The following is an 18,698-nucleotide window of genomic DNA, read 5'->3' as shown; positions in this document are numbered from 1 at the left end:
TAGAATTTTTATTTAGAATATAAAGGAAACTACCAAAAGATTTTCACGTTAACATTTTCCCAGTTCTACCTATTTCTTATCAGTAGTACAAGCAAAATAACTATGACTACCAGTGCAAACAGATCCCAATGTGGTCGCAGCACGGTGTCCAGTTTTGACATTTTCCAACTTGAAGTAAACTGCTAGGACAGAAAGGAAGAGCTCAGTAACACAGAGAATACTTTTTTACATGCAAAATAGAAGCTATTTTTAAAAAGTGTAAAATGAAAGCATTATGCTCTTTTTAATGAGGTTTTAGACAATGCTAGGATTGGTAAACTTAAATCAGGGAAAGTTGTATAATATGGTAAGCACAGAAGAATAAAGCCTATAATAAGAACGTAATGGCCATACTGGGTCAGATCAATGGTCCATCTAGCCCACTATCCTGTCTTCCAAGAGTGGCCAATGCCAGGTGCTTCAGAGGGAATGAACAGAACAGGGCAATTTACGCATGATGCATTGCCTGTCATCTGCTCCCAGCTTCTGGCAGTTCGGATATATCTACGCTGCAATTAAAAAGCTGCCGCTGGTCCATGCCATCTGAATTGGGCTGCAGGGCTGTTTAATTGCAGTGTAAATGCCCAGGCTTGGGCTGGAGCTCAGGGTCTAGAACCCTGCGAGGTGGAAGGATCCCAGAGCTCGGGCTGCAGCCTGAGCCAGAACATCTACACCACAGTTAAACAGTCCCTTAGCCCAAACCCTGTGAGCCTGAGTCGACTGGCACAGGCCAGTTGGGGGTATCTAATTGCAGTGTAGACATACCCTTAGAGGCTTAGGACACCTAGAGTATGGGGTTGCATCCCAGATCATCTTGGCTAATAGCCATTAATGGACTTATCCTCCATGAACTTATCTAATTCTTTTTTGAACCCACAATTCTATAAAACAGACATTCTGAGTTTACCTGTTTTTTTGCTTTGTGTATAGGGCATCTGTAATGGGGTGCACAAGTCCTGCATGTCTCCAAGGCAGCACCCAGCTTGCTTACTGTGTGGAAATGCCCAACAGATTGGGAGGCAGTATAGGAACAGCTTCAAACTACCAGTATTGCATGAAGGAACCAATGCTATTCCTAGCAAAACTGGGATTATAGGTTGTATTCCCAAACCTCAGATTCTGATAGGATTTGGTGGAGTTGTTTCAGAATAGGTGAGCAGAAGTACTTCCTTTCACTGTGTGAAGTGGAGGGACAAGCAGCTGGGTTTTCTAGTTAATAGCTAATCAAGGTATGGAGGGATGTGAAGGAATCCATTGTGGAAAGGTTTATTACAGCTTAAATCCGTGTCCTGGCAAAAGATGACTGGACTAGTCCCCTGGATCTCATCAGCACTATGCTACTCCTGGGTTTTTGGGAGGAGATTGCTTAAGAACAAGCAAGGACTCCTCTCCCTTCAGATGAGCATAATGTGCTCCCAGGTCCTGATGAGCTGATGCTTTTCACCATAAGGGCACCACATTGCCACTAAACTTGGCAGACTTGAAGTCAAACTACAGATTTGAGGGGCTTCAAGTCACATGCACTTTAATTTACAACTAAAATTATGGTTTTGCTTTTGTAGGGTGTTCTGCATTTGTACAAATGGAAATTTCGGTATGAGGATGGGGAGAGAATAGATCGTGCAATTTGTATGACAAGTCTTATGGTGGGCCTATTTTTACGGAAACAGGACTTATTATGTAATATACCCAGGATCTGGAAGAGGTGCAATAAGCAAATCTAAAAGTATACAATAGAATGTAAAAAAGCAATTTCACAAGAAAAATATCGGAATTGGCCCTGATAAAAACATGTCAGTATGTCCAAATCATACTTACCTTGAAAAGTTGCATCTCACTGAATAGAAGCTTAACTTCTAGCTTCATACGTGCCAAGAACACTGGAATGGAAGCATCTGGGTTTGTTTGTGCTGCGAGGTCATACCACCTTTTAGCCAAATGTATATCCTTTAAAAAAAAAAAGAGGGTGTGTGTCTCTTTTACTTAGAACATGTGGAATTTGCTTAAATGAATGTTATGATGCTTTAGCTAATCTTCAAAGCATTTCTACTGTTTGTCTTTTAGGTTTCTGCTTGTCAAGTATTTTTGTAGCTTAGTGTATCATAAAGGATATACTAAGCTATAATAATACTTGAAACGCATAAACCTTAGATTCATGTATAAATGTTGGCATGAGATAAAAATGGATTTTGTTTACATTTAATTTGTGTGCCTACTTTCTCAAACTCATTTTCAACCCCCACAACCTCTCAGTTCATTTGTCTTGTGTGTATAAATGGTCTTCTGAATTCAGTAGGAAGTCAAGTTGAAGTCAGCATTTGATCCTGGATACTTAAAATAGGCAGTCAGACATTTTAAATTATCTAATTAAGCAGTAATTCTTTAAATCTAAAGCTAGAAATACAGCCACTCAATTATCTGGTTTTCTGACAAAAATTAATAACTAGATGTATACAAAAATTAGTCCATAAATTTAATGGACAATTTCTTAGTCTAATACCCTCAATTTTAGCTAGCATATTCATGTCGTGATAGAACCAATTAGTAACTTTGCCCCATCAGCTACTTTCTCAGCAAGGCACATTTTGGTAAAATATTTATGTAGTTAGTAAAGTACTAGAATCTTTCGAAAGGCATTGATCTAGCTAGGCTTGTCAAGTGTGGTTGCTCGTGCTGCTCATCATCTCTTCTTGGTTAGTTTCTCCTGTTTAGTTTATTTTTAATGCATAGTTGTCTGCAAATTTCTACTTAATAATTATTAGTAATGAGTAGAAATTCAATTTGGATGCTTATCTCAAACTTACTCTGATCTTAGACATCAGGCTGTAAATATTGCTAGTACAGGATTTCTTCTACAATTCCAGCACTCCTTTTTCCCCATAAGATCAAAAATACTATCCATTCTTAACTGAACGTGCAGTATTTCAGTTAAAGATAGTTGAATTAATCTTGCCTAACTTAAATACCACTCCAAGGTTTCAAAACTTGAACACTAGTATGTTTGGATTCCACTTAGGAGAGGCTGGAAAAGGAAACGGGTTTTATCTCTAATATAATGGTTCTCAAAGTGTGATCCATGGAGCTATTATATCACAATGGCATCTGCAAGTTGTCAGACAATTACTGCTTCATGTTTGCTGAAGCCTAGTCAAAGACTCTTCAGAATGTCCAGACCAATGAAAGGTTTCAGAGTAGCAGCCGTGTTAGTCTGTATCCGCAAAAAGAAAAGGAGGACTTGTGGCACCTTAGAAACTAACAAATTTATTTGAGCATAAGCTTTCGTGTGCTGAGCTATAGCTCACGAAAGCTTATGCTCAAATACATTTGTTAGTCTCCAAGGTGCCACAAGTCCTCCTTTTCTTTTTGCAGACCAATGAAGAAACCCAAAGAACAAGCTACTCTTTCCAGCCTCAAGAGCTGCTTCATGTCTTTGTCAGGATTTTCTTTGGTGAAAATTCACTTAACCATGGTTGTTTTCTAAGCTGAAAGTGATCTGCAGAGATTCAAGTAGTGGGTGTTACAGATAATAAGAGAAGAACTTGTATCAAACAAAGTCCTCCTTCCAGGTAGAGCATAGACAGTACAGATACAGCATGGGCAGACAGAACCAAGAAGCGCCACACAGTTTATTGAAGTGAATTTTTGGTCCATCTTTTGGTCTGTCTTTTACATTACTTTTTAATCTAACCAAGAACTTCAGTTTTCACAAGCAAGGTGTGGAATTGAGGTTGGGAAGGGAGGTGACCACAAGAGGCTCCTTTTCCATATCCTGCAATGTTTCTCGTGTAAATTTTAGAACCCCTGTTGGATGTATGCAATAAATGTAGCAGAGTCATAAAGGAGCTATATTAGGAAGGTCAGCGCTGATCACTCCTTAAGATTAATCTTATTATCTTTCCATCCTATTTATTTTACATTTTACAAACCTATCTTCATTTTCCCCACTTCTCTTCATTAAGAGTGATATAACTTGGGGGAAGGAACCTCTCTAACAAAACAAACCTGAAATATATTTGAGATGGGGGAGAGGCAGAAGAGGCCTAATGAACCTTTATCTTACCATAGTACAGGGCAAGAGGATTTCTGGAGAGCATGGTGGGCCAAACAGGCACTGCTACTGATCATCTCCAATTGGAGGCACATGGGGCATGCACACACCTGAAGCAGAACACACTATCCAAAGAAGAATGAGGCTCAGGATGAAAAGGAGAGCTACATAAAAGAAAGATGGAATAAAGATAGATGTACCATGGTTAGTTGGGGTGCAGAGTGGATTGGGGAGAGATTCCCCCATGGTTGGGGGGAAAAGAAGCAGAAGTGATACCACTTAATTTCTTACACCATTTTTTCAAAGAAACAGAAAAAACAGATAGATGAAGAGAGAGAGAACTAAACCAAGAAGGAAAGTTGAACAGCAGATTTCAGTGAAAGTGATCATGAAATGGTAGCGTTTATGATTCTAAGGAATGGTAGAAGGGAGAACAGCAAAATAAATACAATGGATTTCAAGAAGGCAGACTTTATCAAACTCAGGGAGTTGGTAGGTAAGATCCCAGGGGAAGCAAGTCGAAGAGGAAAAACAATTGGCAGTTTTTCAAAAAGACATTATTAAGGGCACAAGAGCAATCTATCCCACTGAGTAGGAAAGATAGGAAGTATGGCAACAGACCACCCTGGCATAACCAGGAGCTCTTCAATGATTTAAAAATCAAAGAAAAGTCCTATAAAAAGTGGAAACTAGGTCAAATTACAAAGGATGAATATAAACAAATAACACAAGTATGTAGGGACAAAATTAGTAAGGCCAAGGCACAAAATGAGATCAAACTAGCTAGAGACATACAGGGTAACAAGAAAACCTTCTACAAATACATTACAAGCAAGAGGAAGACCAAGGACAGGGTAGGCCTGTTACTCAATGGGGGGTAAAAATAATAACATTAAATGTGAAAATGGCAGAGGTGCTTAATGACTTCTTTGTTCCAGTTTTCACCAAGAAGGTTGGTGGTGATTGGACGTCGAGCATAATAAATGCCAGTAAAAGTGAGATAGGATCAGAGGCTAAAATAGGAAAATGAACAAGTTAAAAATTACTTAGACAAATTAGATGTCTTCAAGTCACCAGGGCCTGATGAATTGCATCCTAGAATACTCAAGGAGCTGACTGAAGAGATATCTGAGCCATTAGCGATTATCTTTGAAAAGTCATGGAAGATGGGAGAGATTCCAGAAGACTGGAAAAGGGCAAATATAGTGCCAATCTATAAGAAGGGAAATAAGCACAACCTGAGGAATTACAGACTAGTCATCTTAACTTCTGTACCTGGAAAGATAATGGAGCAAATAGTTAAGCAATCAATTTGCAAACATCTAGAAGATAATAAGGTGATAAGTAACAGTCAGCATGGATTTGTCAAGAAGAAATCATGTCAAACCAACCTGATACCCTTTCAAAGAAAGCTAACAAGCCTTGTGGATGGGGGGAACCGGTAAACATGGTATATGTTGACTTTAGTAAAGCTTTTGATACTGTCTCACATGACCTTGAATAAACTAGGGAAATGCAACCTAGATGGAACTACTAAAGGTGTTGAAAAACTGGTTGGAAAACCATTCCCAGAGAGTAGTTATCAGTGGTTCAGTATCATGCTAGAAGCGCATAATCAGTGGGGTCCTGCAAGGATCAGTTTTGGGTCCGGTTCTGTTCAATATCTTCATCAACAATTTAGATAATGTCATAGAGAGTTATACTTATAAAGTTTGCAGACAATACCAAGCTGGGAGGAGTTGCAAGTGCTTTGAAGGATAAGATTTAAATTCAAAATTATCTGGACAAACTGGAGAAATGGTCTGAAGTAAATCGGATGAAATTCAATAAAGATAAATGCAAAGTATGCCACTTAGGAAGGACCAATCAGTTGCACACATACAAAAGGGAAATGACTGCCTAGGAAGGAGTACTGCAGAAAGGGATCTGGGGGTCATAGTGGACCACAAGCTAAATATGAGTCAACAGTGTAACACTGTTGCAAAGAAAGCAAACATCATTGTTGTATGTAGTAGCAGGAGTGTTGTAAGCAAGACTCGAGAAGTAACTCTTCCGCTCTACTCTGCGCTGATTAGGCCTCAACTGGAGTATTGTGTCCAGTTCTGGGCGCCACATTTCAGGAAAGATGTGGACAAATTGGAGAAAGTCCAGAGAAGAGCAACAAAAATGATTAAAGGTCTAGAAAACATGACGGATGAGGTAAGATTGAAAAAACTGGGTTTGTTTAGTCTGGAAAAGAGAAGACTGAGAGGGGACATGATAACAGTCTTCAAGTACATAAAAGGCGGTTAGGAGAAGGAGAGAGAAAAATTGTTCTTCTTAACCTCTGAGGATAGGACAAGAAGCAATGGGCTTAAATTGCAGCAAGGGAGATTTAGGTTAGACATTAGGGAAAACTTCCTAAATGTCAGAGTGGTTAAGCACTGGAATAAATTGTCTAGGGAGGTTGTGGAATCTCCATCACTGGAGATTTTTAAGAGCAGGTTAGACAAACACCTGTCAGGAATGGTCTAGATAATACTTAGTCCTACCATGAGTGCAGGGGACTGGACTAGATGACCTCTTGAGTTCCCTTCCCAGTCCTATGATTTCTTGTATCAACCTTTAAGCCCTGATCAAAGTTTAATTTAGTAATGATCTGTTTTTATAAATTTTATTTCTTAAAATTCAAACTGTAATTGAAAAGCAATCCATAAAAGTAAAGAAGTATAAGGGCTTAAAGATGACACTCTCCCCTTATGGGCTACAATAATTCAGCTTGTTCTGTCTGTATAAGAATGACCAGCTTTGCTCTTATTTTTACCAAATTAGTTTTTTATTTTCTGCTTATAGAATATCTGCAAGACAACTTTAATCTCCTCAAATTGGCTGATTTTGGGACAAATACGCTGATCTCAAGACTTTGGCATTCATTCACTTTCCACAAGCATCCATGCTGGTCAAACTCAATTATTCAAATATTTGCAGTAAATATTTAATGCAAAGGGGCATTAGCATGGCCGCAGCAGATTTACTGAAAAATGTAACCAAATATTCGTGATGCTTTTCACTATTTGCCCTCTCCTAACAATACTTTCGAAAGTACTCTGAATTCCTTAGCTGAAAAGCATTATTATAAATGCGAACAATGACTCTGCTTAACAAGAGATTTAAATAATTATTATTAATATTAATGTTAATATTGCTAATATTAACCATTAAATATTAATAAAGTTAGTCAAATAGAATAAGGGCCAAATCATCAGAAGTATTTGCATATGACAGGATAGCTAATAGACTTACCTTTAAATTTGCCCATGCACTCATATTCATTAGATACGTAGCTCATCTTTTGTATATGCAATTTCTGTAATTGTTCATGCCATTGTGGCAATTTTGTGCATTAATTAATTACATAATTGCATGCATACACCTCGAAAAATCTGGCTCTGAAACCTTGCCCAAGGTCACAAAAATATGTGGCTAAGTCAGGGACACATTGCCTAACTCTTGGGCCTCACTTTGATTACATTCTTCCTCCTAGGGCTTCATCCTTCCCTCCCATAGGGGAATCCCCAGGAGGGAAAAACTGCTAAAAACAACCCCCAAAACTTCTAGTGGTAACTATACATGCTGCTCTTGGGAGTGGGATTTGTATCCTCAACAAGGGGACAGAAGGTGTGGACAATACAGTGGAGTCTGAGAATCCACAGAGATATCAGGCTATATTCCAGTGGATCCCAGACATCCTCAGGGCTTAGAGGTCTGGTTTGTCAAGGCAACATATGCCTGTTGACTGCATGGCTTCTGCAAACTAAGGGCAGAAGGCGTATAGAGACATTTAAAGTGAATTTGATTGAGCTTTGCTCATAAGCCATACCATACTGAAACAGCTTACTGCTACTCATAGATGGAGGAGGCGCAAAGCTTGCGAAGTTACTTGGAAGGAAAAGAAAATCAGGAACAGTAGGAAAAGCTTCTGAGTGTGACTCTTTGCTGAAAAGTGACTGATGATGGCATAATGTGGTTGCATGTTTGTCTTAGTTATGTGTCCAGTTTACAAGTAAAGAGATGCTTCTTCTGACAGTCCTTCAAACTTGCCTGAGATATGACTCAAGCTACCATCTTTGCTTCTTGTCACTATTACCAGTAATAAAAGTTCTGTAGTCCAAATAGTGAAGCCCCACTGTCTTCAGTAGGTCTAAATGACTGAAACGGCTTGGAACTTTGTAAATAATTCCTGTATAAGAGTGAATAGAATCCTGCTCATTTTACCATAGCTGTATTAGCTACACAGGCAACAGAGGTGATGATTAAAAGGGTGACCTTCTTACTATAATTTTTAAGACTAGAAGTGGTCTGCTTCCATTATAGAGGCACCACCTCTGGGTAGGCGGATACACGAGAGTGGGGGGAAAGGATGGATGGTGGCTCTCTGAAAGAAACCCCTGCCTGCCTTCTCCATATGTTCTTCTATCCCTTTGTGCAGCTGCTGGAGCTTACACATAAGCAGGAAGCCATACTAGCTTCTCTCTTTTCCCCTGGCATCACTCAGAGTTACAGTAGAGTATAGCATAACCACCTCTCTTCTAGTTCCACTAATCCAACCTCAGATCACTGGAGCCTTGCTTACTTCCCCATTACTTCCCCCTAAGAAGTGGAAGAATGAGAATCATCAGAAGAAGGGGCAATCAGCAGAGAAACCAATCAGAGAACCAGGCCCATGGCATTTGGAGACACGTCAGGTGAAGAACTAGTCTCATTGATATCAAGTGGTCATAGATCTTACAGATTGATCATGCACTGTTTAAAACTGAATTTCCATCTTTAGTGCACTAACTTTATTTTCATTTCTGATCCTTGTTTTTATGTGGCAAGGTAAAAGAGAACTCTCTTGGCCTTCACCATACCATCTATTATTTCATGTGTATCTCTTAGTCATAGCCTACTCTGTTTACCTAATTTTCCTTCACATGGGAGATTGTGTCTCAACCAGAATGTTACATTAGGATATTATAGCTATAATAGCTTTTCATTTCAACTATATCTATTAAGGTTAATTTTACACACAGATTGCACCACATGCAGTTCACATTACCTCTGGAATACCTAAACCATGTTCATACATATATGCCAGATTAAACATGGCTTGAGCGATGTGGTGATCAACTGCAAGGCTGTAATGAATTGCTGCTGTGACATAATCCTTCTTGGTTCCATAACCGTAGAAGTGGTAATCTCCAGTTTTAACTCTAGCAAATGCATTGCCTGGTGGAATATTAAAAAGAAAAGTCACAACAAAAATCTAGTCTAAACTGTGCTTCTTGCAAACTTTCCTCCTCTAATAAAATTGTATTTTTCTCAAATATAATTAAAAATTAATAAAATGTAAATCTGAAGCATTATGGTTTCAGTTATCATAAAATTATTATAATTTGTAGAGTAGTCTAAGTGGGAAGGATTTGGGAAAAAACCAAGGTGTTGAGAGTACAGAAGTAGGAAGGAAGTCCCACATGTAAAGAATGGCATGGAAGAAGGTGTGAAGATAATGCGGGAGAAGAATAAGAAAGGGACTGACAGGAGGGCCTCTTGGAATGCAGAGAGCACAAAGGAAAGTAGGAGGAAATTAACATTGAAATGTGTGTGGGGCAGAGTTGGTATACAGCCTTGAAGGTGAAAGCTTGAATTTGATGTGAAAGACAAGAGAGGGATTAGAGAAAAAAAGGAAGCAACATGGTGGCAAGTAAGGACTGTGACAGCCATATTTTGGATAAATTAAGGGGGCAAGACAAGAAGTTATGAGCAGCATGATGTCAAAGGCAGGGGATGGAGAGGAAAGGGTAGATTTGTATGTGAAGGGAAAACAGACAATATAGCAATAGCCTGGGAGCGGAGGGGAAAAAACAATAAATATGATCCCTGTTTGAGCACCTTGGTGACAGGGAAACGAGTGGAAATTTTGACAGGAATGGAGAAGAGAAAGAGGAAATGTTTTAGTGCAAAACACTAGGGGAATTTAATTTTTCATTGTTTAGAGATAAAGCAGGATGAGATTACAGATATACAGCTGAATATGTGAGACAGACTAGGGGAGGTATTGTCAGGAAGGGGGAGAGATCTGGGAATCACTGGAGTACAGATGACATTTGAAACCATGAGAACAGATGACATCACTTGGGAGTAAGGTATGAAGGAGACAGAAGTACATTCCTCAAAGGATGTCAACAGAGCAGGAAAAGGAAGCATGAGCTACTGACAGAAACAATGAGGTGTAGTTGGGGAGGAAAGAAGAGAAGTCTGGAGTTCCAAGACTCCAAGGGAGAGAGGGAGGAGGAGAAGGAAGGAATGACTGAAAAGGTGAAAAATCCAGGAAAAGGAGACTAAAGAGGCCCTTAAACTTGACTCGGGGAGATCATTGGTGATCTTGGTAAGACCAATTTCATTGAAGTGAAGGAGACAAAAATATTGGTGCTGTAGATCCAGGAGGGATCTGGACATGTAGCAGCAGGAATAGCTTGCATAGCCCAGGTGCTTGCAAATAGTGTATTTGGAGGCAAGAAAGGGGGAGATTTGGATTCAAAGCAGTAAAGGGGGAAGAAAGAAGGCATGGGATGGAAATAAGGTTATCAGGAATAGATCCAGTAGGGAAGGAGTATGAGAAGCTGCGCATGAGGGAGAGGCCAGGATTGAGAGTGGTGGCACCAGAAACAACAAGAGGGAGAGAGGACTAGTAGAAACTTGCATGAAGTCAGGCAAAGTGACAGATGAATAAGTGGAAGATTACTGAAGTGAAAGCACTTGAAATGGCGGGTTCTTTCATGGATTCACACATGGCATCATTTTTCATTGGTGTCTGGTAAAGCCCGGGACTGTTTTTGATATGGACCTCACCACAGTTATCCATACCTTTTGTGATCTCTAGATTGGATTACTAAAATGTGGTGTACAGAGGGGTTCTCCTGAAAGATATTATACAAATCTCTTGAAGGCTTCATTAGGTTCTTGTTGGTTTCAGGACATATTCAAAATGTTGACATTCGTTACAAAGCTTTTTATGGCTTGGGTCTTGGCTACCTAGAAAACGGCTGTCTTCCCATGTGCCACTGCCACACGTTGTCAGTTGAGGGATCTTTTTCCCCCAACACTCTATTGCACTGAATGTCTGTGACTAGTGGCAAGCATCTTTTCATTTGAGGGTCATTGGCGGTGTAATTAGTTTCTCCTGTTATCCTGTGTGACAGAGCATTAGGGTCTAGGATCCTACACTGAGATGCAGAGGTATTTCTGCTGATTGACCAGAGCAGGTGTGTCCAATCAGCTGAAAGCTACAAGTATAAGGAGGAACTGAGTCTCTCTCCAGAAAGCAGGAAAATAGTGAACTTCCTATGTAGGGAGGAATTTTGGGAACAAATCAGACAGAAGTCTGTTTTATTGAGTTAAAAATGAAGGAAAACTTCAAAAAGGGTGTGAGTTTTGGAAACACTAACCTAAAGATTGTTTTCAGAGTAGCAGCCGTGTTAGTCTGTATCCGCAAAAAGAAAAGGAGTACTTGTGGCACCTTAGAGACTAACACATTTATTTGAGCATAAGCTTTCGTGAGCTACAGCTCACTTCATCGGATGCATTCAGTGGAAAATACAGCAGGGAGATTTATATCCATAGAGAACATGAAACAATGTGTGTTACCATACACACTGTAACGAGAGTGATCACTTAAGGTGAGCTATTAAGTATATAAATCTCCCTGCTGTATTTTCCACTGAATGCATCTGATAAAGTGAGCTGTAGCTTATGCTCAAATAAATTTGTTAGTCTCTAAGGTGCCACAAGTACTCCTTTTCTTTTAACCTAAAGACTGTATGTGGATGCTATGTTGGGGACTCTAGTTGTGGTAGGCAGAAGACTAGTGATATAGTTACATAGATTTTTAAAGCCAAAAGAGACCATTATGATCATCTAGTCTCAACCCTGGCCTAAAACAGATACTTACACCCACTAGTTTCTCCATCAAGCCCATAAATTCTGACTGAGCTGCAGAATTTCATAAAAAGACATCCAGTTTTGATTTAAAGATTTCAAATGACAGAATCCACCACAACCTTAGATGAGTTGTTCCAGTGGTTAATTACCTTCACTGTTAAAAATCTGCCTCTTATCACTAGCCTGAAATCACCTGGTCTCAGTTTGCAACCACTGGATCTTGTTATGCCTTTGTCTGCTAAATTAAAGAGCCCTCTATTTTCAGGCTTGGTCTACCCCAGCATAATTATGTTGGTCAGGGATGTGAAAAAAACACACACCTGTGATATCTATGCCAATAAAACACCCAGTGTAGATGCAGAAGAATGCTTCTCTTGGTATAGCTAACGTCATTCAGGGAGGTGGTGTTTCTACACTGACAGAAAAACTCTTTCTGTCAGTATATGCGATGTCTACACTAGGGGGCTATGCTGGTGGAGCTATGACAACATAGGCTGTAGTGTAGATGTAGCCTCAGAAATCTTCTCCCCAAGTAGATACTTACAAACTATAAAGGAGGTTTTCTAGACCAAAATTATTCTTGAAGCTATATTGCAGTAAAGCATACAAATAGTGCACATTTAACAAGTCAGCATATTTTACACACCTTTATGCTTCTAAATTTCCTATAAATTTTCTTAGTGAGTAGGTGTAAGTTTTTCTTGGTGTTCATTTAGCTAAAGAAACCATTTTTCGTAGGCAGTTTTAAAGTCTGAAGTTGAAGTTTTGTGATAAAGTACTCATGAATGAGGATTGAATCAGTGGAGGATAAATGAATAGTTGAGTGTTTTAACCTAGAAATGTGAGAATTTCTCGAATGTTAGATTGTGTTTAACATGCCTAAGGCTGTAGTACAGATACCCTTTTAATTGTGAGTTAAATATGTGAGAATAAATCCCTTAATGATGTTAGCTTGATTATCTGATGTTTGTAATGCCATGTTCTTGGGCGACTGAGTGTTCATTTCTCTTTTGGCTATACAATCTGAGGAACAGAGTTGAACAAAATCATACTTATAAGAGTGGACAGCTAACTACAAGTTATTTTTAACATGGTGTTCCATACCTTGAGCTGCAGCTCTGTTCCACAGGAGAAGTGCTAATGGATACATCTGATCATTACTGAGAATTTTAACCTGTTCTGTAAAAGAAAAATTTAATTTGCATAGCTTACAACAGCACTTGGACATACATATATAATGTATAGCGAAAATAATTTAACTTCTCTTACCAGATTCCAAAATGAAAGCTGAATTACTTTGAGCTACTTCATACCCCATTTCTGCTAATAATGCATATTGAATAAGAGATGAATCTATATTACCATCCTGGTAAGCAAAGTATGCAGTCAGGAATTTCTCAGACCAACTTCCTAGTTCACAAACACTTCGGTAAAGCTGAACAGAGGAACAGTGATAAAACAAACCCATGAGGTTTTACACTTCACCACAGGCAATAAATCTTAGGAGCTTTAGCTCCTGCTGGGAGACACCAGGGTTAAAGTTACAACATTTGTGTGCATTGTTTACCAAAAAGTTATGCCAAATTGCATCCTTAACTGATACAAAGAGTATTTAATCGTTAAATGTCAGATAAATCCATATCTAATCTGACTCTAAAGTTGTTTCCTTAGTTGCATATAAAGAAAAATACACAGATAAAAACCAAAATGTTTTCTGTTATACAACAGTTATTTATTTTAAGATGCTCTGCTGAATATTAAGCCACAAATAAGATTGTAACTAGAGATGAGAGAAATTTGTCAGATGAATAGTTTATTCCCCCCAAAATGCAATTTTGTGTTGACAAAACTATTTGTGAATTTTACATATATTTGCCAAATACTATTGGACAAAATAAAATTTGTTGGGCTATGTTCTCTAGGGGACTTAGGCACCATTCGCAAAAAAACCCATTGGTGATGCTCCCATTTGCCCCACATATCCAATAACTAGGACACTTGCCTGAGATGTGAGAGATCAAGGCTTAAATCTCTACTCTGGAGCAGGGACTTGAACCCAGGTCTCCCCCTTGCAGCTGACTACCCTAAACACGAGGCTGCAGGCTGGGACTCTAGCAATCTCTCCTGTTGAAGCAGTTCCACTTTGTATAAATAATTATGGGAGCAGGAATCTGAACCTGGATTTCTCACATCCCACTTTTTTTGGCCCAATGGCTATTCAACTACACGGGACCCTCGCTAGAATGCAGGGTTCGGGATCCATGCGCGGTACCGCTTTAACGCGGGGACCGCGTTATAGCGGGGACCGCGTTACCATGGATCCCAATTTAAATATTTAAATTTGGTATCCATCACCGCGACCACGCTATATGCGAATCCACACTATAGCGATGCGCGCTCTAGTGAGGGTCTGCTGTATTTAATACAAAGTGGAACAGCTTCAACAGGAGAAATTGAGAGGAACTCAAACCAGAATACCCTATTTTCATCTTTGTCCACATCTTATGCCACAAGGCAGCAACCCCAGTGCACTGGCCATTTGTGACTAGCATCTGCTGGTGAAATTCCACTCTGACTGGTTATGATATAGTAGTACTGCTACTATGTAACAATATTTTGGCATTTCCCCCCAGTGATCTTAAAGTACATCACAATTAAGCTGTGTATCACAGGATAGTGTCCCTCAGTATTGGGGGATAGGGGAACGCTACCCTGCTCTGCACTGTGGCTGATGGATAACTTTTTGCAAGATGTAAAGATTCCTATGGAAGAGTATGTCTTAGAGAAACAATTCTTATGTAACTATAAAAAGTCACACAATGCATATGTATTTCATAAGAAAGCCAGCAATGTAAAAAATCTAGATATAGTGCAAAAGTTGCCAGCTAACTGCCTGAGCTGAAAAGGGGCCAGTTAAACTGGATGTATTTATAGTACATGGAAGACTTGATAAAACTAGAACTGCCAATAAAATTCTAAAATAGGCATGAATAGTTGTGGGCAAAGAACAAAAACAGCCACAGCAAATCTTCCCTAAAATGTTTTATCAATAGTCAGATATACAAGTACTCAGGATTTCTTGAGATGAATGGTGCTAAGTTAAATCAACCCATGACATTTTAGGCAGACTCAACCTACTTTAAAAAAAAAGCATGAATGCCAAATTGATAAGAACTGTACTTACATTGTTAAATTAATTTGGTGAAGAGTTAGGAAATAGATTTAAAGATTGAGTCCAGTGCTGAGTGCTGTAATACTTTGGTTTAATTTCAGTTGTTGGGTTTGTGCTGGTGCTGGGTGGTGTCAATGGCCTGTGAGGTATAGGAGGTCAGACTGGATGATTTTGTGGTCCCTTCTGGCCTTAAACTCTATGGGAATGTCTACATAGCATTTTGGAGCAAAGCCTCCCAGCCTCCCTCCCTAGGCTTCAGAGCCCAAGCTCCAGCCCAAGCCACAACTTCAAATGCTGTCTAGCCATCTATTTTTACAGCATTAGTGTGAGCCCCACTAGCACAAGTCTGTCAACCCGGGCTGGAAGGCTTACTCCAAAATGCTGTGTATACACGCTCTATGACTCTGTGGTGTAAAAGCCATCATACCTGCGTGCTATAGGTCACCCTCTACTCTAATTTACACTGGTCTTATCTGGAGCAACTCTACTGACATCAGTGGAGTTATTCTGGATTTAGACTAGTGCATCTGAAAACAGAATTTGGCCCAGATATGATCACTTTTCTCCTACTTCAGAAAATGCAGATTTCTGACTCTAAATCATAAAATATAGGCAACTTTCATAAAAATAGAAGTTAAAATAGTAATACAAATCCTGGCTATTTTATAACTAATCATAAATCTTTAAAAAATATAATATTTACCTCAACTGCATTTTGACATGATCTAAACACTCCAGTCCCTGCAGCATACATCTGAGCCAAATAATAAACAGCAATGGGTTGTCCATTTTGAGATGCCAAGTAAAAATATTTGAAGGCAAGTTTATAGTCTTTCCTTACTCCAGAGCCAGCTGCAAATCAAGTTGAGATTGGAGACTTCAGTTTTTGTAAAATTACAAACTACTGAATGCATCCGATGAAGTGAGCTGTAGCTCACGAAAGCTTATGCTCAAATAAATTGGTTAGTCTCTAAGGTGCCACAAGTCCTCCTTTTCTTTTTGCAAATACAAACTAACACGGCTGCTACTCTGAAACTACTGATTCATGCAAATTTTTAATTAAAAATGTACAGTACTTACAGTGATACATGACTCCTAGCTGGAACTGTGCATCTGCCAAACCTTTCTCAGCTGCTATATGAAAGTATTTAAAAGCTTCAGTATAGTTCTGAAAGGTAATTACTCTCCATTACTGAAAGTTCTAGGTACCTGCCAGCATGGTAAGAATTCTGTGCTCATGAAAAAGACAAGTTTTGTCCCACTTTTGAGTGGCACAATTTAATGACAGAATGTTACGCTGTATCCCAAACAAATGAAAAACAAAATCAAACTAACATTTTTCCCCAATGTGCAGCTTGTATAGTATCTGCTGAGATCAGGGTCCTTATTCTGATCTCACACCAGTTATACTCCATAGCGTTGAATGTAATAACACCTACCATCGTTTTTCATTTATTTAATTCGACTCTGGGCCTCATTCTGCTCAAAGTTACACTTGTATAAATCAGGAGGAGCTCCATTAAAGACACACAATGGTGTGTTCATGATAATATTCAGAGTACGAGAAAAATTACTCATATTTGCAGTGCTATAAACATATTAGTTGTACCACTTGAATGAGCTATATTATAGTTATTTGAGCTATAATCTCCTATTAAAGAGTGTTTTAATCCATAGTTGATATTGATTAAACATTTTATTTTCTTGTATTTTTACTAGTTGTATTGCGAAAAACATATTTGAAGTGACTAAAATAATTCTTACCACTGGAACACCTTTTCCTTGAAAATAAAGAACGCCTAGCCCCCATAGTCCAACTGCATTACCCTAAAATAATGTATTAAGTTTGAATGTAATTTTTCATTAAGACACTGAAAAGCACTTGCAATAAAGAAAACACCTATCATATAAGTTACTAACCAATTAGCTATTCCTGCTTTTCTTTTACTATGATATAGTGAACTTAGAACTATGAATTCTGATAATGATTATGAATCAATGCTAAATTAGTATTCTTATTCTGATGAGTCTCATGACTGCTTGTAGAGAGACACCATACCATATGTTTAAAAAGTGGCTTTCATTTTTGTTATCCATATGTCATTTCATTGCCATTAATAAAAGTGGCTTCAGTGGATGGTAAAACTAGAGCAGGGTGTTCTCCTCCCTGCCCTCTTTCCCCCACAAAAACTACTACTAATAGGCCCTGACTGGATCTCAGGGGCACATGCAGGGAACGCACTGTTTGTGCAGGGATTTCCTCTCCCACTGGAAAAGGAGATTCTGACATGTCTATGGTAGCAACCCTCATTTTTTGACACTATGCAGGGGTCCCCGGGTGTCTGGACTAGAGGTAGACAGAAAAATTCTGATGAAACACTTTTTTTCAATCAGCATTTGCTGATTTGTCAATCTTTTGTGGAGATGGTTTGATTCTGATGATGTTTTGACAGAATCCTGCCTGGTTTGTTGCCTACTCAACTCCTCAGTAGCCTGGCTCCGCAGCATCTTGCCTCATAGGCTGACAGGGAGCCAGGAACCTGGGAACCACAGCTTCTCTTGATTCAGGCTTCCAGGGTCCCCAGCTCTGGGGCAGTCTGTTAGGTAGATTGCCCTGGGGATGGGGTTCCATTCCCTTTTGGAGAGAACATCAACATTTGCAGTTTTCATTCTGAATTGGAATGAAACCAAATTTCAAAATATAAAAAGTCCCTGAGAAACAGAATTAGCTTTTTCTGCGCAGCTGTAGTTTGGATTCACATGAAAAAGAAGGGGCTGGAAGGTGGTCAGTCTGGAGGAGATGTAGGCAGACAGGGGTGGGTGCACATTTTTCCTCCACTGGCTCTAGAGAGTTCAGGCTGTATTATTTCCATGCCATCCTCCCCATATTAGAAACCCTATTGTAATGTGGGGCATCTGAAAACAGCTGTCTGCTGAAAAAGCACAGTAGTGATCTCCATTCATGCTGTTCTGTTAGTAGATGTTGGGGGAGCATTAGCACACAGAGAGGTTCTGAGTGAATAGCCCCAAGAGACACTGGGGGGTCAAACCCATGTTCTGCTCTACAGTGGGGCACAAAGACCCCCCAACATAATGATTAGGGAGAAATCTCCACAAATAAAAGGAAGATTGTCCACCTCAGTTTCATTGCAGAAATTTCTTCGGTTTCACACCACAGATAGTGCCAGCCCAATACTAAATATTTCGAAAGTCCCTTTTTAATGCTCTATTTCAACAAGTGTTTGGTTCTTGGTTACTCACTCTGGAAGATCTTATTTTGTTCTTTGAATATTTAGCAGAAACAATTATGTTTTGGCCAAAGTAAGCGATCACCCAGTATTTAAGCTATTTAAGCTTATTTAAGCTAACTGACAAATGCTAACAGTCTTTCACCATCTTGGCTTTCTCATCTTGACTCTTTCCTTAGCTCTCTTTGATGTTCTCTAGTGCAATATGAGTTGTACACACACTCCTTCTCTA

At 39.2% G+C, this 18,698-nt stretch overlaps 1 protein-coding gene across 5 annotated transcripts in view; it reads right to left on the bottom strand.

The window, feature by feature from the left end:
* Positions 1-18,698, bottom strand: part of SEL1L2 (SEL1L2 adaptor subunit of SYVN1 ubiquitin ligase) — a 73,448-nt gene continuing 54,750 nt past the window's right edge. For 4 of the 5 annotated variants that reach the window (XM_073339557.2, XM_073339559.2, XM_073339558.2 and 1 more), the window contains 8 exons: positions 16,983-17,045; positions 16,299-16,386; positions 15,922-16,070; positions 13,316-13,481; positions 13,151-13,225; positions 9,165-9,334; positions 1,858-1,986; positions 1-179 (listed from right to left, as the gene is read on the bottom strand). In XM_073339557.2, coding sequence (XP_073195658.2) covers positions 66-179; positions 1,858-1,986; positions 9,165-9,334; positions 13,151-13,225; positions 13,316-13,481; positions 15,922-16,070; positions 16,299-16,386; positions 16,983-17,045 — 954 coding nt within the window. In that variant the 3' untranslated portion in view covers positions 1-65. The remainder of the gene's footprint in view (positions 180-1,857; positions 1,987-9,164; positions 9,335-13,150; positions 13,226-13,315; positions 13,482-15,921; positions 16,071-16,298; positions 16,387-16,982; positions 17,046-18,698) is intronic. The other variant, XM_073339562.2, reaches the window with a different exon arrangement.

The sequence above is a fragment of the Lepidochelys kempii genome, chromosome 3 (assembly GCF_965140285.1).
Source record: "Lepidochelys kempii isolate rLepKem1 chromosome 3, rLepKem1.hap1, whole genome shotgun sequence".
NCBI classification, from domain to species: domain Eukaryota; kingdom Metazoa; phylum Chordata; order Testudines; family Cheloniidae; genus Lepidochelys; species Lepidochelys kempii.
The sequence above is the reverse complement of the archived record's forward strand: the minus strand, read 5'-3'. Positions and strand labels throughout refer to the sequence as shown.